At 42.1% G+C, this 22,837-nt stretch overlaps 1 protein-coding gene across 12 annotated transcripts in view; it reads right to left on the bottom strand.

Annotated features, from left to right (window-relative positions):
* The window catches only part of ADGB (androglobin), a 193,047-nt gene that overhangs the window by 73,988 nt on the left and 96,222 nt on the right, over nucleotides 1–22,837 (bottom strand). For all 12 annotated transcript variants that reach the window (XR_011650164.1, XM_058307617.1, XM_058307606.1 and 9 more), the window contains 3 exons: nucleotides 19,578–19,672; nucleotides 16,631–16,805; nucleotides 4,311–4,401 (listed from right to left, as the gene is read on the bottom strand). Coding sequence is in view for 11 of the 12 variants with exons in the window: in XM_058307617.1 (XP_058163600.1) it covers nucleotides 4,311–4,401; nucleotides 16,631–16,805; nucleotides 19,578–19,672 (361 nt within the window). In the remaining variant the exon portion in view is untranslated. The remainder of the gene's footprint in view (nucleotides 1–4,310; nucleotides 4,402–16,630; nucleotides 16,806–19,577; nucleotides 19,673–22,837) is intronic.

Genomic DNA, 22,837 nt, shown 5'->3' with positions numbered 1-22,837 from the left:
CTGTTATTTTGCTTATTCCCCAATCTCTCTCTCTCTTTCCTCTGTGTCTGAGACCCAATTGCAAGCATGCTGGTTGTTGATCTTTTTCAACTCTTTGCCCTTAGTGGGGATTTTTGTCTGTTTCTTTTGACTAGTGGTTCTATCAACTGCTGATAGAGGATCGTAAAATCCCCTGTGTTTGCAGAGCTCTCTGCTGCACTCTTCCGCTGGGTCAGATGCTGCTTCCAGTGTTTGAAGAGCTTCAGCCGCCTCACCGCTGCGACCAGCCTGTCCTCCTGGCGAGTCGTTCCAGCTACCATTACTGGACGTTTCCTTCTAGCCCCTGCCAACCTCCTTCCTGGGATTCCTCACGCTCGGCTGCAAGGGCGACTTCGTGGTTCCTCTGGGCAGCCAGGCAGGTTCCGCGGGCCGTGTTCCAGCCAGCCGTGTCTGTGCTGCTGCGGAGTCGGGCCGACGCCTGGGGCAGAGCGAGCAGGAAACCAGGGGACACAGCTCCCACCCTGGCCGGCTCTTCCCCAAGAGGTGACGTCCTTCCCCATTTGTCGACCTTGGCTTCCAGAGTCCTCCACGGTTACGTGGTGTATTTTCCCAGGGCTATTAGTCGCCGTCCCTGGAGGGGGCTTCGGTCGGCTACCCCATCACGGCAGAGCACCAGACCCTTGTCTGAGGTTTTTTGTTTTGTTGTTTTCTGCTGAAATTCTCTATCTTGTTTAATTTTTGGAACATATTAATTATCGTAAGTTAATGTCTAAAAATTGGATACTTGGATTTCTTAGCCATCTGTTTCTATTTCCATTCTCTTGATTCCTAATCAATTCCTTTATTTTTACATGCCTAGTTTTTTTTTTAATTGAATGCCTAGATTTTGTGCACAAAAATGTAAAGATAATTTGAGGCACTGGATTATGTTAGCTACTTCCAGAAAGTATTTAATTTGACCAGCCTGGAAGCTGTAGTGGATAATTAGGGAGACATTGGATAGTAGGTCATTTAAATTTATAGCAAGAAGTTCAGTCTGGATATTCCACACAGTGGGACACAAGGAGCTGTGCCCGTCATACGACCGGGCCCCTTGCTGTGCGGAGGACAGAACGCTTCGACCAGCCTTCACATGACCCTTTGACCTTCACTCTCAACCACTCTCCCTGCAACTTGTAAAAATGCCGATTTTTGCAATTAAAAAATAACTCCCCTAAAAACCTAGCCTCCTCTGATGCCGTGGCCAACCTCTGTTCTTCTCTCCCAGACAAAAGGTTTAAAAGATTCACGTATCCCTTGTTAGCTCCACTCCCTTCTCTCTTATTTTTTGGTTACCAAATGTAGCTTCTTCCAAACAGCCTCTGTCCACAGTGACACTCTGGTTGCCAAATCCAATCAATATTTTTCAATTTGCTGTCCCAAGTAACAACACATTTTCTTTCTCTAGACAAATTTTTACATGCGAAATGGGTAGAAAAAGACCAAGTTCTTCAAAACTTTGATGATCTTGTTTTTGAAAGCTAAATAGAACTTGCCTGTATATAAGAAACTAGGGAATTGATTTGACAGCATTGTAGGCCAGTAGGCCAGTTTCGGGTCTGAATTAGACTATGGCCATCACGTAGCCACTGGCTATGCGGGTCCTTGTGTGCTCACTTCACCAGCTACAGTTCGGTCTGTGTCCACCAAGGACGACGACCTGATACATCTCATCTGTGTGTCCCCACGTGCCTCGAGCAGTACCAGGGTGGGACCTGAGGCAGTACCCAGCACGTGTTTGGTGAATCAGCAAAGGAATTAGTGGAAGAATTCACAGACTATCGCTACCTTTATAGTTGGGAATATTTGGAAAAGGAATTATTTTATTTGCTTAGACCATGCCTAAAATTACAAATACTTACATGGCTCTCCAAAATGGCATTAATTTTATTCTAAATCTGTTTACAATTTTCCAGCATTTTAGATGTGATTCTCATATACACAAACAATTCCTTGCTTGAGATCCATTGCCTCCTTTCATTTCTTCTACTACTCCTTCAATACAGTTATAAAATTTTGCATTGCTAGGGGTTAAAACAGCACAATCTTGACCAAATGATTTGCTGCTGTTTTATGACAACAGCCTGGTTTTGTTTAATTTATACTGTAGTGCAGCAGCAGTTAGGGCTGTTTGTGCCCCAGAGGCAGAAAAATCCAATCCACAGCATTTTTTTAAAAAGGGGAATTTCTTTGGCTTTTGTAACTTAGAGTTAAGTGGGGATAGAAGATAACTCCACCACATTCTTTTACATATCTAGAAACCTGAGAAGAGAGAGTGGCCTTTGGTATCTGAAGGGCCCTGTGCTGTTCTCAGCTGCATGCGGGGCTCCCCTTGGGGGCTACTGGACTCATCTGGGCACAGGGTGAACAGTGTCCCCCAAAAGCCTCGTCCTTGTTTAGAAATAGGGTCTTCGCAGAGGGGCTGAGGTCGAAGAGGCGTCCTGGAGCAGGTGGGCCTGAGCCCCACGGCCGGTGCCCTTTTGGGATGAGGAGGAGCGACACAGACACAGGGACACAGGACAAGGCACAGGCGGAAAGCACAGGGTGCGGCCAGCAGCCCAGGACGCCCAGTGGGCCGTGGCCACCGGGGCAGGCCAGGGTCCTTGGGAGGTGGCCGCCCGCCCCGCCCCAGCCCTGTGCCTCCGGAGCTGGGATTGAGCACGTTTCCTTGGAAGCCCCATTGGTGGTGATGATGTGGTCCCCCAGAAGGCACTGGGGAGTGGGGCAGGGCCCCCGGCACAGCGGGGGCTCCGAGCAGGAGTGACCACGCCCGCCACACTGCCCGTTCGCCCAGCGTGGGCCAGCATTCCCGCTGGCCTTGGGATTGGCCTGTCCTCGTGGCTGGAAGTGGAGGGGATCAAGGGAAAGCGGGGGGCACTGGGTCTCATGACAGAGGCGAGGAAAGCAGTGGAGTGGGCGGCGAGGCCGAGCTGGTGTGCAGCAGCTGAAGACACACTGAGCGCAACCCGCATGGGCTCAGAGGAGTAAAGGATAAGCGAGTCGGCAAAATCGCAGGCAGGCAGCAGGTGGGCGCAGGCAGGACACGGGGACACGGATGAGCCGGTGACAGGGTCCAGTGCCCCAGGACACCAAGAGTGCACCCTGGGGGGGTCCTCCTGGCACGGCGGGGCCAGGCACTGGGCGGAAAGCAAGAGAGCACATGCAGGGCAGGAGTCCAGCAGCGGTCCTCGGGTCTGAGGCACAGAGGCCAGGGCTGCAGGGTGCTGAGCACCCACGAGCCCACAGGAGGGGGCCAAGGTGCCAGGAGAGGCCGTCCCTCCCACCTGCACAGGCCAGAGCCCAGGAGCCATGCGCAGGTGCTCTGAGCACAGCCAAGACTTAGGGATTGTGATGGCAGTGACCCCGTTTCCCTGTGCGATGGCAGTGAGGGCGTTCACCTGTGCGATGGCAGTGAGGGCGTTCACCTGTGCGATGGCAGTGAGGGCGTTCACCTGTGCGATGGCAGTGAGGTGTTTACCTGTGCGATGGCAGTGAGGGCGTTCACCTGTGCGATGGCAGTGAGGGCGTTCACCTGTGCGATGGCAGTGAGGGCGTTCACCTGTGCGATGGCAGTGAGGGCGTTCACCTGTGCGATGGCAGTGAGGGCGTTCACCTGTGCGATGGCAGTGAGGGCGTTCACCTGTGCGATGGCAGTGAGGGTGTTTACCTGTGCGATGGCAGTGAGGTGTTTACCTGTGCGATGGCAGTGAGGCGTTTACCTGTGCGATGGCAGTGAGGGCGTTTACCTGTGCGATGGCAGTGGCCCCGTTTACCTGTGCGATGGCAGTGAGGGCGTTTACCTGTGTGATGGCAGTGAGATGTTTACCTGTGCGATGGCAGTGAGGTGTTTACCTGTGCGATGGCAGTGAGGGCGTTTACCTGTGCGATGGCAGTGAGGGTGTTTACCTGTGCGATGGCAGTGAGGGTGTTTACCTGTGCGATGGCAGTGGCCCCGTTTACCTGTGTGATGGCAGTGACCAGGTTTACTGGAGCTATCTACTACACCTGGCCTTCCTCAGAAGCTGAGTTCCACGCTGGGCAAGTGGAAGCACAGCACCTCATCTGGAGACGTGCAGGTGAGCAGGAATCCGTAAGTGATAAAAGAAACCAAAAGGTACAAGCTATCAAGCATCATGGAAAATATCCTGTAATATGCTTTTATGTATTTAGTTGGTCATTTTCCCACATTGATATTCTTTGAAACGCTCCCATTCAGTGTTATTTTAAAACCACAAAAATCGCAAATGAATTATTTCAGAAAAGGCACACGTGTGGGAACATTCTATACTTACGTTTCTTTTGGAATTTTAAACGGAGTCATTCCGTAGTTCAAAAAAGGACTTGAAATCTCTAGGAACTGATCGGGTTTCTTCGCTATTATTTCTACAAGGAAGCAATTAGGAAGTGTGATGTACAATATATTTTTAACTTTCCAGGAGGGCATGCAGATCTTGGGGCCAGTGCTGTGTATGTTAGATTAACCATTTGCCCAGCAAGTCTCGACGGAGTTAAGGAGAAATGCACTGGGGTAAACACGGCTCATTGAAGGAGATATGCAAGGCAATGTCAGACTTCTTTGCCTCCCAGGGACAAGCTGCACCATCTCAGGGGATAACATTAGCTAGAAGGGCTGCTTGAGCTGCTGCTTGGCCTTTCTGCCTTTTCAAGTACAGCAATGACTGCTAGAAAAGTCTTACTTCAAAAAAGGTGTTCCCTTAGGAGAAAAAATGTAGGGAAAAAAGAAGCAGGTGTAGAGAGGGTGGGCAGACTGGCAGAGCCAGGCCAGATACAGTGTGTGGGTCCTGAAGGAGCAGGGGGAGGAGAGGGAGGTGGTCCCAGGAGAGGGTCCCCAGAATGGAGAGAATGCCCTTTGGGAACACACGAGACCCAGCTCTGTCCTCTCAAACAACCCTCCCCACTGTCTAACTTTCACTTTGAAGAATACACCCTGCAGAGAGAAGGAAGACAATCTTGGGAAAGCAACACTACTGTGAACTCCACCAATTGTTAGATTTTCTTTTCCAGTTTACAAAAGGGTGGTGACTTATATAGAATTTCATAATGATCAGTGGTAAAATCACAAGAAATCAATCCTTTCACCATTTTCCCTTTTTCAACCATTCCTGGATGCTTTAAACAAACAACTGTTTTAAATGGGTCTCCATGAATTTAACTAAAATGTAACGTTTTAATGGAGTCCCTTTCCTTTGAAAGAAGTGTCATGTGAGGAATTAGTCATGCTTGGAGCGGAATTAGACAACCTGTTGAGGATTAGAAACAGAAATGAATGGTTAAGATTACACATGAATGGTGAGTGTTTAGATATGATCAGTGAGGAATTAGACATGAACAATGAGAATTGGACATGACTGGTGAGGATTAGATGAGAATGGTGAAAATTAGATGTGAATGGTAAGGATTAGACTCCAATGGTGACAATTAGAGGTAAAGGGTAAGGAATTATATGTGAATGGTGAGGAACTACACATGAATAGTGAAGATTAGATGTGGATGGTGAGGGATTAGATGTGAATGGAAGGGACAGACATGAATGGTGAGGATTAGATGTGGATGGTAAGGGATTATATATGAATGGTGAGGATTAGACATGAATGGTGAGGGATTAAACAAGTATGGTGAGGATTAGATGTGAATGGTGAAGGATTAGTCATGGTTGGTGAGAATTAGACATAAATGTTGAAAATTAGATGTGAATAGTAAGAAATAAGACATGAAGGGTGATGAGTAGACATGAAGAGTGAGGAATTAGATGTGATTGGTGAGAATACACATGAATGGTGAGGGACTAGACATGACTGGTGGGGATTAGACATGAATGGTGAGGATGAGACATGAATGGTGAAGGATTCGTCATGAATGGTGAGGACTATATGTTAGGTGAGGATTAGTCATAAATTGTGATGGATTAAATATGCATGGTAAGGATTAGATATGAATGGTGAGGGATTAGTTTAAAAAGATGAGAATTAGATGTGTATGGTGAGAATTAGATGTGAATGGTGAGAAATTATATGTGATAATTGAAGATTAGACACAAATGGTGTGAATAAGACCAAAATGGTGAGAATTAGACATGAAGGGTGAGGATTAGAATTGAACAGTCAGATTTAGATGAGAATGGTGAGTATTTGACATGGCCAATAAGGATTAAACATGAATGGTAAGAAATTAGACACGAATGATGAGTATTAGACATGAATGGTGAGGATTAGACATGAATAATGAGAATAGACAGGAATGATGAGGGATTATATGTGAATGGTGAGGATTAGACATGAATGGTAAGAATTAGTCATGAATGGTGAGAATTAGACATGAAGGATAAGGATTAGTTGTGAATGGTGAGGGATTAGACATGGTCAGTGAGGAATTAGACATGAACTGTGAGAATTAGATGTCAATGGTAAGGATTAGTTGTGAATGGTGAGAATTAGATGTGAATGGTAAGGATTTGAAGTGAATGGTGAGGATCAGATGTGAAGGGGGGGAATTAGATGTGAATGGTGAGGAATTAGATGTGAATAGTGAAGATTAGACATGAATGGTGAGGATTAGACGTGAATGGTGAGGGAAAAGAAATGAATAGTGAGGTTAGATGTGAACGATGAGAATGAGATGTCCATGGTGAGGATTAGACATGATTGGTGAGAATTAGACATGAAGGGTGAGGATTAGACGTGAATGGTGAGGATTATATGTGAATGGCGAGGGATTTACATGAATGGTGGGGGATTAGACATGAATGATGAGAAATTAGTCATGTATGGAAAGGGATTACACATACACGGTGAGGATTAGACATAATGGTGAGGGATTAGAAAGGAATGGTGAAAATCACATGTGAACAGTGAGGTTTTAGACATTGTAGCAGTTTGATATAATTGATGAATTCCAAAAAGAAATATTGGATTATGCTTGTAATCTGATCCATACCTGGGCATGACTGAGTTATGATAGGGTGTTGAGTCCCCACCCAGTCCCCACACCCTTGGTGGGTGGGGACTCACAGATAAAAGGCACGGGGAAGGACAGACTTGAGAGCTATTGATTTTGAGGGCTATTGGAGTTTTGATTTTGGAGTTTGATGCTGAAGACTTAAACGGGAACCCTGAGAAATCAGCACCCAGAGGAAATAGAAGCCAGCCACAGGATGGAAGGATCCTTGATGCCAATGTAAAGTAAGCCCCAAGAATGTAGGAACCCAGGAAATCTGAACCCTCACAGATGGAGCAGCCATCTTGCTCCAAATAGACTTTGGTGAGGCAAGGAACTTATGCTTTATGGTCTGGTATCTGTAAGCTCCTACCCCAAATAAATGCCCTTTATAAAAACCAACCATTTTCTGGTATTTTGCATCAGCACCCCTTTGGCTGACTAATACAGACATGATCAGTGAATTTTAGTCATGAACACTGAGAATTAGATGTGAACGGTGAGAATGAGATTTGAAGGGTGAGGGTGTGAAGTGAATGGTGAGGATAAGATGTGAAGGGGAGGAATTAGATATAAAAGGTGAGTAACTAGACATGAATAGTTAAGATTAGATGTGACTGGTGATGGATTAGATGAAAATGGGAAGATTAAACATGAATGGTGAGGATTAGACATGAAGGGTGAGGAATTAAATGTGAATGGTGAGGAACTAGACGTAAATAGTGAATATAAGACGTGGATAGTGAGGGATTAGACCTGAATGGGAGGGTTAGACATGAATGATAAAGGATTAGACATGCATGATTAGGATTAGATCTGAACAGTGAGGGATTAGTCATGAATCGTGAGAATTAGATGTGAATGTTGAAAATTAGATGTGAATGGTAAGAAATTAAATAAGAAAGGTGATGATTAGACATGAAGGATGAGGAATTAGATGTGATTGGTGAGAATATACATGAATGGTGAGGGATTAGACATGAATAGTGGGGATTAGATGTGAATGGTGAGGAAATAGAAATGAATGGTGAGGCTACACATGAAATGTGAGAATGAGATGTGAATGGTAAGGATTTAAAGTGGATGGTGAGGATTAGATGTGAAGGGGAGGAATTAGAAATGAACTGTGAAGATTACACATGAATGGTGAGGTTTTAGACGTGATCAGTGAGGAATCATACATGAACAGTGAGAATCAGATGTGAATGGTGAGGATTAGCTGTGAATGGTGAGAATTAGATGTGAATGGTGAGGATTTTGAGTGAATGGTGAGGATTTTAAGTGAATGGTGAGGATTAGATGTGAACAGTGAGGAATGAGACATGAACAGTGACAGTGAGAAGCAGATGTGAAGGGTGAGGAATAAGATGTGAATGGTGAGGATTAAACATGAATGGTGGGAAACGGACTTTGGCCCAGTGGTTAGGGCGTCCGTCTACCACATGGGAGGTCCGCGGTTCAAGCCCCAGGCCTCCTTGACCCGTGTGGAGCTGGCCCAAGCGCAGTGCTGATGCGCGCAAGGAGTGCCCTGCTACACAGGGGTGTCCCCCGCGTAGGGGAGCCCTACGCGCAAGGAGTGCACCCATAAGGAGAGCCGCCCAGCACGAAGGAGGGAGCAGCCTGCCGAGGAATGGCGCTGCCCACACTTCCTGTGCTGCTGACGACAACAGAAGTGGACAAAGAAACAAGATGCAGCAAAAAGACACAGAAAACAGACAACCGGGGAAGGGGAGGGGAATTAAATAAATAAAAAAATAAATCTTAAAAAAAAATAAATAAATAAATAAACATGAATGGTGAAGGATTAGTAATGAATGGTGAGAATTAGACATGAATGGTGAGATTGGTCTTATTGCTGAGAAATTAGACATGGAGCATGAAGATTAGACATGGAGAGTGAGGAATTAGATGTGTTTGGTAGAATAGACATGAATGGTGAGGGAATAGCATGAATGGTGAGTTTTAGACCAGAATTGTGAGAATTAGATGTGAAGGTAAGGAATAGATGTGAATGTGAGGATTAGACATGGATCATGAGGATTAGATGTGAATGATGAGGGATGAGACATGAATGGAGAGAATTAGACATAAATGGTGAGGGTTTAGACATGAATGGTGATGATTAGACATGAAGGGTGAGGGATGAGATGTTAATGGGGGGACTAGATGTGCATGGTGAGAATTAGACATGAATGTTTAGGATTAGATACAAATGGTGAGAATGAGACGTGAATGGTGAGAATTAGAAATGAATGGTGATGATTAGATGGTAATGGCGAGGAATTAAATGTGAATTGTGAGGATTAAATGGTAGTGGTGAGGACTTGATGTCAATGGTCAGAATTAGAGTGAATGGTGAGGAACTAGATGTAAAGGTGAGGATTACATGTAAATGGTGAGAATAGACATTAATGGTAAAGGATAAATGTAAATGGTGAGGATTTAGACATGAATAGTGAAGATTAGATGTGAATGGTGAGGTATTAGACAAAAACGGGAGAAATTAGACATGAATGGTAAGTACTAGACGTTAATCTTGAGGAAACAGAAATGAATGGTGAAGTTCGACGTGAATGGTAATAATTAGATGTGAATGTTGAGAATTAGACATGAAGGGTGAGCATTAGATATGAATGGTGAGTATTAGATATTAAAGGTGAGGAACTAGACGTGAATGGTGAGGATGTCACATGAATGGTGAGGGATTAGATGTGAATGGTAAGGAATTATAAATGAACTTTGAGAATTAGACATGAATGGTGAGGATTAGGTGTGAATGGTGAGGGATTAGACATTAATGGTAAGGATAGGGTGTGAAGGTTGAGGATTAGATGTGAATGGTGGGAAACTAGACATGAATGGTGAGGGATTAGATGTTAAGAGGGAGTAATTATATGTGACTGTTGAGAATTAGACATGAATGATGAAGATATGATGTGAAGAGTAAGAATTATGTGAATAATGAGGATTAGATGTGAATGTTGAGGATTAAACATGAATAATGAGAAATTAGATGTGAATGGTGTGGATTAGACATGGATGGTAGGATTAGACATTAATGATGAGAATAGCAATGAATGGTGAGGGACTAGACATGAATGTTGAGGATTATATGTGATTGTTGAGAATTAAATGTAAATGGTGAGGGTTTAGATATACATGGTGAGGATTAGACATGAATGGTGAAGAATTAGCAATGAATGGTGAGAATTTACATGACTGGTGAGAAATTAGACATGCATTGTGAGGATTAGATGTGAATGGTGAGGGATTAGTCATGAACAGTGAGAATTAGACCTGAATGATGAAAATTAGATGAGTATGGTGAGAAATTAGATGTGAAGGGTGAGGACTAGACATGAAGGGTGAGGAATTAGATGTGATTGGTGAGAATAGATATGAATGGTGAGGGATTAGACATGAAAGGTGAAGATTAGACATGAATGGTGAGGGATTAGACATGAACGCTGAGGGATTAAACATGATTGTTGAGGACTAGACATCAATGGAGAGGATTATACATGAAGGGTGAAGATTAGATGTTAATGGTGAGAAACTAGATGTGAATGGTAAGGATTAGACATTAATGGTGAGGACTTGATGTGAATAATGAGGAATGAGGCAAAATGTGATGATTGTATATGAATGGTGAGGATAGATGTGAATGTTCAGGGATTAGATGTGAATGATGAGGATTAAATATGAATGTTGAGAGATTAGAAATATTGAGGATTAGACGTGAATGGTGAGGGATTAGATGTTAATGGAGAGGATTAGACATGAAAAGTGAAGATTAGATGTTAATGGTGAGGATTAGATGTGAATGGTGGGAACCTAGACATGAAAGGGGAGTAGTAGATGTTAATGGTGAGAATAGACATGAATGGTTAGTCATTAGATGTGAATGGTGATGATTAGATGTTATTTCTGAGGGACTACATATGAATGGTGAAGATTAGATGCTAATGGTGAGAATAGACATGAATGGTGAGGGATTAGACATAAATGGTGGAGATTAAACAAGAATGGTGAGATTTAGACATGAAGGTTTAGGATTAGATGTGAATGGTGAGAATTAGATGAGAATGCTGAGGATTAGATAAGAACAATGAGGCTTAGATGTGAAGGCTGGGGAATTAAATGTGAATGGTCAGGAACTAGGCATGAATAGTGAAGACTAGATGTGGATGGTGAGGGATTAGACCTGAATGGGAATGTTAGACATGAATGGTAAGGTTTAGACATGAATGGTAAGGGATTAGACGTGAATGGCAAGGGAATAGAAATGAATGGTGAAGATTACACATGAACTGTGAGGGTTTAGACATGATCAGTGAGGAAATAGACATGAACAGTGAAAATTAGACTTGAATGGTGAGGATTAGAAGTGGAATTAAATGTGAATGGTGAGGAACTAGACATAAACAGTGAAAATTAGACATGAATGGTGCAGATTAGATGTGAATGGTAAGGGAACAGAAATGAATGGTGAGTTTAGATGTGAAATGTGAGAATGAGATGTGAATGGTGTGGATTTGAAGTGTATGATAAGGATTAGATGTGAACAGTGAAGAATAAGATATGAACAGTGAGAAATAGACATGAAGGGTGAGGAACAAGATGTGAATGGGGAGGATTAGATGTGAATGGTGAAGGACTAGTCATAAATGGTGAGAATCAGTCATGAATGGTGAGAGTAGATGTTATTGCTGAGAAATTAGATGTGAAGGGTGAGGACTAGATATGAAGAATGAGGAATTAGATGTGATTGGTAGAACAGACATGAATGGTGAGGATTAGACATGAATATTGGGGATTAGAAATGAATGGTGAGTTTTAGACCAGAATCATGAGAATTAGACGTGAAGGTGAGGATTAGATGTGAATGTGAGGATTAGACATGAATAGAGAGGACTAGACATGCATGATGAGGTTAAGACATGAATGGTGATGACTAGACATGAATGGTAAGGGATGAGATGTTAATGGGAGACATAGATGTGCATGGTGAGGATTTGAAGTGAATGGTGGGGATTAGATGTGAATGGTGACATATTAGTCATGAATGGTGAGAATTAGACATGAATGGTGAGATTAGATGTTATTGCTGAGAAATTATATATGAAAGGTGAGGCTCATATATGAAGAGTGAGGAATTAGACATGATTGGTAGAACAGACATGAATCGTGAGGGATTAGACATGAATGGCAAGGGAACAGAAATGAATGGTGAAGGTTTTCCATGAACAGTGAGGGGTTTAGATATGATCAGTGAGGAAACAGGCAGGAACAGTGAAAATTAGACTTGAATGGTGAGGATTACATGAAGGGTGAGGAATTAGATGTGAATGGTGTGGAACTAGATATGAATAGTAAAGATTAAACATGAATGGTGAGGATTAGACATGAATGGTGAGGGAATAGAAATGAATGGAGAGGTTAGATGTGAAATGTGAGAATGAGATGTGAATGGTGAGAATTAGATGTGAATTGGGAGTATTTGAAGTGAATGGTGAGGATTAGATGTGCGGGGAAGGAACAGAAATGAATTATGAAGATCACATATGAAAGGTGAGGGTTTAGACATGATCAGTGAGGAATTAGACATGAATGGTGAGGATTACCTGTGAATGGTGAGATTTAGATGTAAATGATAAGGACTTGAAGTGAATGCTGAGGATTATATAATAACAGTAAAGAATAAGACATGTACAGTGAGAAATAGACATGAGGGGAGAGGAATAAAATGTGAATGGTGAGGATTAGACGTGAATGGTGAAGGATTAGTCATGAATGGTGAGAATTAGACATGAATGCTGTGATTTGATCTTACTGTTGAGAAATTAGACATGAAGGGTGAGGATTAGATGGTAATGGTGAGGAAGTAAATGTGAATGGTGCAGATTAAATGGTAGTAGTAAGGATATGATGTGAATGGTCAGTTTTAGAGTGAATGGTGAAGAACTAGCCGTAATGGTGAGGAGTATACATGAATAGTGAGAAGAGATGTTAATGGTGAGGGGTAGATGTGAATGGTGAGAATTGTACGTGAATGGTGAGAATTAGACATGAAGGGTGAGCATTAGACATGAATAGTGAGAATTAGATGATAATGGTGATGAACTAAACGTGAATGGTGAGGATTAAATGGTAGTGGTAAGGATTTAATGTGAATGGTCAGGATTAGAGTGAATTGTGAGGAACCAGACATAATGGTGAGGATTATACATGAATGGTGAGAATAGATGTTAATGTTGAGGGATAGATATGAATGGTAAGAATTAGATGTGAATGGTGAGGATCTAGACATGAATTGTGAAGATTCAATGTGAATGGTGATGGATTAGACAAAACTGGGAGGATTAGACATAAATGGTGAGGACTAGATGTGAATGGTAAAGGAATAGAAATGAATGGTGAGGTTAGATGTGAAATGTGAGAATTAGACATGAAGGGTGAATATTAGATGTTAACGGTGAGGATTAAACCTTAATGGTGAGGAACCAGGCCTATATGGTGCAGATTTCACATGAATGATGAGGGATTAGATGTGAACGGTGAGGAATTATATGGGAACCTCGAGAATTAGAGGTGAATGGTGAGGATTAGGTGTGAATGGTGAAGGATTAGACATTAATGGTGAGGATTAGGTGTGAAGGTTGAGGATTAGACATCAATTTTGAGGAACTAGATGTGAGTGGTGAGGGATTAGATGTGAAGTGTAAGTAGATATGACTGTTGAGAATTAGACATGAATGGTAAAGATTAGTTGTGAAGAGTGAGAAAGATGTGAATGATGAGGATTAGATATGAATGTTAAGGATTAAATGTGAATAGTGAGAAATTATATGTGAATGGTGAGGATTAGACATGTATGGTAGGATTAGATATTAATGGTGAGAATAGTCATGAATGGTGAGGGATTAGATATGAATGTTGAGGATTAGATGTGATTGCTGAGGATTAAATATAAGTGGTGAGGAATTAGATATGCATGGTGAGGCTTAGACCTGAATGGTGAGGGATTAGTCATGAATGGTCAGAGTTAGACCTGAATGATGAAAATTAGATGAGTATGGTGAGAAATTAGATGTGAATGGTGAGAATTTTATGTGAATGATGAGAATCAGACATGAAGGGTGAGCATTAGACTTGAATGGTGAGGATTATATGGCAATGGTGAGGAACTAAATGAGAATGGTGAGGATTAAATGGTAGTGGTGAAGATCTGATGTGAATGGTCAGGTTTAGAGTGAATGGTGAGGAACTAGACATAATGGTGAGGATTATATGTGAAACAGTAAGAATAGACATTAATGGTGAGGGATACATGTAAATGGTGAGGATCTAGACATGAAGTGTGAAGATTAGATGTGAATGGTGAGGGAGTAGACAAAAATCGAGGATTAGACATGAATGGTGAGAACTAGACATGAATGGTGAGGGAAGAGAAATGAATGGTGGGAATTAGACATGAACGGTGAGTATTAGACATGAATGGTAAGGATTGGATATGAATGGTGAGGAACTAGACATTAATGGTGAGGATTATATGTGAAACAGTAAGAATAGACATTAATGGTGAGGGATACATGTAAATGGTGAGGATCTAGACATGAAGTGTGAAGATTAGATGTGAATGGTGAGGGAGTAGACAAAAATCGAGGATTAGACATGAATGGTGAGGACTAGACATGAATGGTGAGGGAAGAGAAATGAATGGTGGGAATTAGACATGAACGGTGAGTATTAGACATGAATGGTAAGGATTGGATATGAATGGTGAGGAACTAGACATTAATGGTGAGGATTATATGTGAAACAGTAAGAATAGACATTAATGGTGAGGGATACATGTAAATGGTGAGGATCTAGACATGAAGTGTGAAGATTAGATGTGAATGGTGAGGGAGTAGACAAAAATCGAGGATTAGACATGAATGGTGAGGACTAGACATGAATGGTGAGGGAAGAGAAATGAATGGTGGGAATTAGACATGAACGGTGAGTATTAGACATGAATGGTAAGGATTGGATATGAATGGTGAGGAACTAGACATTAATAGTGAGGATTTCACATGAATGGTGAGGGATTAAATGTGAACAGTGAGTAATTATACATGAACCTGAGAATTAGATGTTAATGGAGAGGATTAGACATCAACGGTGAAGAGTAAATGTTATGGTGAGCAACTAGATGTGAATGGTGAGAATTAGACATGAATAGTGAGGATTAGATGTGAAAGATGGGGGAGTAGATATTAATGGGAGGATTAGACATGAATGATGAGGATTAGACCTGAATGGTGAGGATTAGATGTGAATGGTGAGAATTAGACATGAAGAGTGAGCATTAGACCTGAATGGTGAGGATTAGACATTAATAGTGAGGATTCGATGTGAATGGGCAGGATTAGACATGTTGTGAGGAACTAGACAATGGTGAGGATTATATGTGAAAGGTGAGAATAGATGTAAATTTGAGGGATTAGATGTTAATGGTGAGAAACTAGACATGAATGGGGAAGATTAGATGTTAATGGTGAGAAAAGATGTGAACATTTAGGGATTAGATGTGAAGGGTGACAATTAGATGTTAATGCTGAGGAACTAGATATGAAGAAGATTAGACATTAATTGTGAGGATTAGATGTAAAACCTGAGGAACTAGAAGTGAAGGGGAGAATTAGATGTTAATGGTGAGAAGAGTCATGAATGGTTAGGGATTAGATGGAATGGTGAGGATTAGACATTGATGCTGAGGAACTAGATATGAATAGTGAAGATTAGACATTAATGGTGAGGAACTAGACGTGAATGGTGAGGATTAGACATGAATGGTGTAAATAGATGAGAAAGGTGAGTGAGTAGACATGAATGGTGAGGATTAGAAGTGAATGGTGAAGGATTAGACATGAATGGTGAGAATGAGACATGAATAGTGAGGATTAGATGTGAATGGTGGGGGATTAGATGTTAATAGGAGAATTAGATATGAATGGTGAGGATTAGACCTGGGTGGTGAGGATTAGACATGAAAGGTGAGAATTAAGCATGAATGGTGAGGATTAGACATGAATGGTGAGGGATTAGACTTGAATGGTGAGGAACTAGATATATATATGAGGATTAGAAATTAATGGTGAGGCTAATAATGTAGAAACAATCTCCTGCGCCACCATGGGAAACTACTGGGTCTGAGGACACCTCATTCACAGGGTGGCTATGGCTCAAACTGCTCAGGTGCCAGTTCTGGGAAGAAGGTCTATTCCTTGGGAAATTCTGACGATAAATCAATCTATTCAAAGATGATGTTCTCCAGACTACTCTGCAGTAGTATCCATTTTAGAAATTCACTTCAGTGGCTTAACAGAGGCTATTTAAAGGTCTCTTATTTACCATGAAACTACTTTTCTATCACAGCACCACCATGAAAGAATCCCCTGAACATATCTCCTTCAGTTCAGACATGAACCGTTGTGGTGCTGACCCTCTTTTAAAGATCTGAAATTTTAAGAAAATTCAAGCATAGGTCTGAGGAATGGGTACGTGAATGGGTGGTTTATCTTGATCAGAACTGCATCCCAGTAAAACCATCAGACCTCACACAAAGAAGCATCAATGAGAGGGCTTTTGCCAATGGCAACAGCTGACTCACCCTGGGGTTCATCAGTTATAACAGCTTCTTTTTTCTGACGAACGAGTTTCCAGGCAGGGACAGGGGGTGGTTTTGGTGGGACTATAAGGGGACAGGACCGAGTTCGAGTTACCAGCACAGGATGGCTACAAATGTGGGAGAGTCCGAATTCTCGAAGCTTCTCAGCAGAATCCGCCTACAAGGGAGAAGACAGATGGGAAGGGATGCTTACAACTGCCTGAAGCATTTAAAATAATACTTCTGTTATTATAAAAAATACTATCACTGCTAGAGCATTGTGGTAGAAATAATGGGAAAAAACACACACTTGTCATAATTCTATCTCTTTTAACAAAAGTACCATTATCATTGTATTTCTTTCCATCTTTTCATTTTTTGGGATCCATTTCCTTATTTATAAGCTGAGAGACTAAAATGAGAAGCCTCTTTTTAGTTCTAAAAGTTTTAGATTCTATGAAATTGCAAAAATCTTAGCATATCCGCTTTGGCCTGAAATTAATCAACCTCTACTTTTTAATAGATTAATGCTTCAGCACAAGTGTTTAAAATGTACTTATCAGGAAAACTAGTTCAACGTAACAGGCATCTAACCTGCCAACAGCCAGAAGCAGGTGTGTAGAGCGAGAGCTCCTGTGCTCAGCTCGTCGACACGCAATGTCCAGTCCAGACACGGGGCCACCCAGACCCTCTGGGCCCCTCAGACTCTTCTCAGCCCTCAAAGGGAGGGTGTAAGTGCTCTCCATGCCCCGGCCCGTGCTTCTCAATCTACCTCTGAGATGAGCGCCCTGAATCGCAGACCCCTGAACCTTGAGGGGTCTCCTTCACCCTCACACTCCCCCAGTCGACTTCTCTCAGCTTCCTTCCACTGCCCACTGGGCAGGCTGTGCTGCCCCCTCTGTCCCCCACTCACGGTCCACTCACTAACAGGTGATGCATTCGACCAGTGCTAGTCAAGGCCCTACGGCTGCTGTTCACCCTCCCGTGGACCATTTCCTAACACCCTTTCTGTTTTCCTTCACCGTCTACCTTCCTTGTTGGACTCATGCTTGTGGGGAAGGGGCTTGCCAGCCTGTGAAACGTGCCCCGAGAGCCTCTTAGAAACTTAACGAACATCCCTGGGATTGACCAGGGGCCCAGCGGAACCAGCTGCTGAGCCCTGCGCTCTGGTCTCTGCGAGGGACAGCCCAAGGTCCAGGTGGACTCCGCTGGGCCTTCCCTTCCTGAGCGCACTCACCCACCCTCCTGTTTTGTCCTTTAGCGCTTCCAGGAGCCGAGGTGCCCTCGTGCCTCGGCTGCCCCTGACGCCTGAGGCAGCCCGCAGGCCGCTGGGCAGGGCCGCGCCGCCAGGGCGCATTGCCCCGGGCGCTCGGGCGAACCTGCCTCAAGGTGTGTAACTTGAATCAAATAAGGCTCACTGCCTTGTCTTTGCAAAGCCACCCAACATGAGGAAGACGTGCTGCTTACAATTAACCTATTTACTCTTAACTGTGGTGAATATACACGAAAATCACTTTAAACATTTTAAGTGGACGATTCTTCAACATTAAGCACATTGACAGTACTGAGTGGCTTTCACCGCTATCTATTTCCAGACTATTTTCATGAACCCAAGAGAAGGGGGGGAGGGAGAGGAGGAGGAGGAGGGACAGGTGGGGGGAGGTGGAACAGTAGGGGGGGGAGTGCAATAAAAGGTGAGGGAGGGCGGAGGAGGGATAGCTATATGTGGGGTGGAGGGATAGGTGGGGGGAGGTGGAAGTGAAGGGGGGGGATGAAAACACCACGCTCTCAGGCAAATCGTCTGGAAGACCAAGATAATACACACAGTAAACTGCATTAATCTGTCAATATGGGTATTTATATTGCAACCTAACTACCATTCAATTTTTGAAGCTTAGTTGTTTCTATTAATTATGAATTATTGATTTCGGTTATTAATGTCTAAGTGACCAGATACACATTTGTATCTTATACTTGACTGTAGTGATGCCATAAGCTGTGGGAGTCGAGCAATAACGTGCTAGATGTTGAAAAGTCCCAAACAGGGCTGGGAGGACGTAAACCCAAATGCAGCGGTGCATTTGCCTAAGCACATGGCAGCGTACCCTGGAGGGCTTTGCCCTTTTTAAGGCAAGGGGAAGAATGATTCTCCGCCTAAGAACAAAAGTTAGCTTAAAGAATTATGAGAAACCCGTATCTATCATGCAACCACTAAATTTTATATTGTCAAACACTCAACATCATGGAAAAAATTAATAAGCAAAAAAGCTGGTTTTCAAACAGAAGCTAAAATGTGATTCCACTCTCTAAAAAGAAGTGCATACAAACACAGAATTCACGCACAGAACAAAAATCAAAAGACATATGCCAAAATGTTAGAAGTGCCTCCATCCAAGTGTTTATACTATGAATATTTTATTTCCTTTGGCTGTATTTTCTAAGTTTTTAATAATTTTTAAATGTATAAGAAAAGGCAATTAACATTTTGTATTGTGTGTACTATTTAAAGATACGTGGAAAGTGACAGCAGGGGTTTCACAGCCACGACTGAGAGTTCATTTAAATTATCTTATGCTAAGAAAATACGTATGACTGATCTGCGGGAAGGTGGATTATTATTACCTAGAAATGCTTTATACTGTTATCAATGATATACACTATTTCTATGCTTTTTCTTTTACTTACAATAGAAGGAATCTAAGAAATAAATGATGTTATATTCTTCCTATTTTCTATTTTACGGAACATTATTGCAATAATCTAAGAGAGTTTTGGACGTGCCAGGTCCCTTAGGTCAAGTACTGACTTTTAATCATAAGGTAACTGAAATCAAGGATAGAATTTTAATTGAATCCTGGTGTGGCTTCCAGCACAGCAAGTAATAAAACGAGCCCCCATCTCCCCATACACACCATGGATAGTACTGTGATGCCTGGTCTTGAGTGCTTACCATCTTCTCTAGTGAAAAGATCTTCTTTTCAAACAAATAGAGAGGGGTAAAGGTAGCGTACACCACCATGAGCGGGGACTGCGCAGCGGAGGAGCCTGTGGAAGCAAACAGAGCGCTGGTGACAGCATTCCAGTGAGGGGTCTGCCCGCGGCCATCCCAGGCTACCAGGCTCCTCAGCGACCTTCCCTTTGAAACACAGGCAAGGACTCTGCATTACTTAAATACATGTTAACTCTCAAATAGGCGTGTATCTTTAGAATGTCTCATGACCTTCACCTTCATAAGAGTACCATTTAAGAACTTAAGGCAAGACTTCTCCTCACTGTAAAAAGGATACCAGAGACTTTCTTTAGGTATCAGCTGTTGTAACACAGAATGGTCCACAAATGAGCACATTCAAAACTAGTGATTTCAGAACGGAAATGTTTCTCAGGTTTCATGACAGAATCTTTACTCTATTTTGAACTTAAAGAAAAGTCCAGGTGTTTCTATACCATTTCTAGAAGAAAGAACACAGAACTACATGAGTCCTTCCGTCCCAAGGAAAGCATAAATGACAGTTTGGAAGGTTCAATGCTTATAGAATTTGCTTTTGAGCATCACTTATTTGATCCATCATATGTTCCTTAACATTCCTGAAGTTACCATTTTGGACTCAAGATATTTTTGTTCTGCAAAGATTCTAAACAATATAAATCAGTTTATTTTTCTCTCTTCCTTTTATTTTTAATTGAAAAATATTTGATTATACTCTTGTACAAATTCAAACCCTTACATGTAACTGTAATACATAACATGTTTAAAGAAGAATAGTATCTTTAGATACATAAAATATAATTTAGATATGAGCCCAGGATCTCTCTAGAATGGGTCAAGATGAGAAACACACCAAATTATAGAAATACACTTTTACCTTTAAAAATTAAACTGTGCAAAGTTCATGGGCCATGCCAATACACAGTCCTCTCTCTTCCTACACCACCTGAGTGGTCGGTATTTACACAAGCTTCTCATGTGCCCTGTAGGTTGCCATTCTAAGTCTAAATATGCATCTCCCCAAATAACTTTTACAGTATCTGTGTGCAGCTGATACTGTACTTTGGCTTGGTCCACAGAGGACCTTGCATAAAGTACAGTTTTAAAATTGCTTAATGGCCTCAAGTTCAAAGCTACAGCAATATAACTCTTGCTTTTATGAAAAATGAATATGAACAGAAAGGAAATCCTTTGCACAGAGTTTATAAATATTAATTCTTTCTGCTCCCACCATCAGACAAAACAGCTTGAAAGACCTACCCTGAAACAGAACAGCCCCAGTCAGCCGTGACTGGATTCCCTATACTCCAGCTCATTTTTGCCCTGATAAATGGAATTCAAGTCCTTCAATAATTCTTTCAATAGCACACCTCCTCAGCTGAGGGATGGGGGCAAGTTATATCATAGAAGGTCCCAACAGAACTGCTAAAACTGGAACAGATAAAATTTAAAAAGTCTATTTCCCATCTATCTGCAGAGATTTTTGCTCAAGGAAGGGGAGATTGTAAATGATCTTTCCAGGTTCAGAGTTAACCCACTGGCCCTCAGTTCTGAGGGATCCACTGAAGGTGAGGGATAGAGCAAGGAGGGTGAGACTCTATCCCATTCTGGCAGTTGAGCAGTATTAGGTCCACTTTGCAAAACTTGGTTTTAGTTTCAATTATTGAATATACACCTGACTCTTCAAGTTCTACAGGATTTGATTTCAGGCATAGCAAAACCAGAAGGAAAATATCAGTAATCATTTTAAATATTCATAGATAATAAAATTCTAAATAGAGTAAAAAGAAAAATTAAGCAAATGATCAAGATATCTTGAACAACCTAGGATTGACTAAGTCATTCTAAGTTTCAGGTTTCACTTGAGGGTAGTGAATTAAAATGGAAATATAATTATAAGAGGGATGCAATTAAAGAGCAGAATGGGTATGAATGGCTTGAATTACCTGCCAATGAAACATCACGCAGCTATTAGGTGACCAAGATGGTAACATAAGATACTCCAGGGCTCTGTTCTCTCACAGAATCTTTGAGCAACTAGCAAAAATTGGCAGAGCCCCAGAAAACAGTTAAAGCGTAGTAGCAACTGGATGAGAGCCCAATCAAGAAAACATGACTTAAAAATAGTTGGAAGCTCATGGTGCCCCTTCCGTTGCCCTCTCCCCGGCTGAGTGTGGAGCCAGCCTATGCTCCCGTTATGGATCCTTAGTCCTGCTCCAAAGGAAACAGAGTAACCCCCGTGTATATACTGGGGTGCCTGTATGTTGTCACCATTCTATCTAGTGGCAACATGAAAGACGGAACTAGGAAACTCATTTCTGTCTCAACCTCCCAGAATTTTCCCTGAAAGCAGAAGCAGCTTGCAGACAGCTAAAATGTGTAAGAAACAATTAAGTCAGCAGATTACCTGCTTTAAGCCACATAGTAAAATACCTGGGAAGGGGAAAAATCTACAGGGAGGAGAAGGAGCATTCAAGTTCCTGTAAAAGGAAATTCCTAAGACCAGGAGCAAGCAAAAGGCCAGTACAAGACACAGGCTCAGAAAAGATGGACACCTCGGGTGATATTCTGGATAAGACATCTAAATTCTGAAGGGGAGCACCAGACAATGCAGAGCCAATTTGTAAATACTGTGAATTGTGCTTTTGCATTGGTTTGTTTGTTTTTGTTAGCTCCTGGAACTCAAGAAAATATCTGTCGTATCACTAGCTGGATACAAACTTAAGGACAATACAACTCAGGGTTAGATATTCAAGTAATAAATGTATACCTGGTTAATAAAAGATTGCAAGACTAAGAAATAGGAAATGATGGTCCATCTAAAAGAAAAACTAGATAAAAATTCAGAAACCATCAATGAAGAAGACCAGACTTTGGACATACCAAGCAAAGACTGAAAAAATGATCTTCAGTGTGCTGCTCGAGGAGATAAAGGTAAACAGGAAGAATTAAAGGATATCAGGACAATGAAGAATGAACAATACGAGAATCTAAATAAAGATATAGAACTTTTAAAAGGGAAACAAATGGAAGTCCTAGAGTTGAAGACCATAACAACTATAATTTAAAAAGCCCCTAGAGGGTTTTAACAGCAGTTTGGAGCTGGCCGAAGAAGAATCAGCGAACTCCCGGGACTTGGAGTTGTCCTAAATGATATTGTATGGACAGATGCCGGACATTATATATCCTGTCATAACCCACTGAGTGTACTGGGGGAAGTGTAA

The sequence above is a fragment of the Dasypus novemcinctus genome, chromosome 11 (genome assembly GCF_030445035.2).
Source record: "Dasypus novemcinctus isolate mDasNov1 chromosome 11, mDasNov1.1.hap2, whole genome shotgun sequence".
NCBI lineage: Eukaryota > Metazoa > Chordata > Mammalia > Cingulata > Dasypodidae > Dasypus > Dasypus novemcinctus.
The sequence above is the reverse complement of the archived record's forward strand: the minus strand, read 5'-3'. Positions and strand labels throughout refer to the sequence as shown.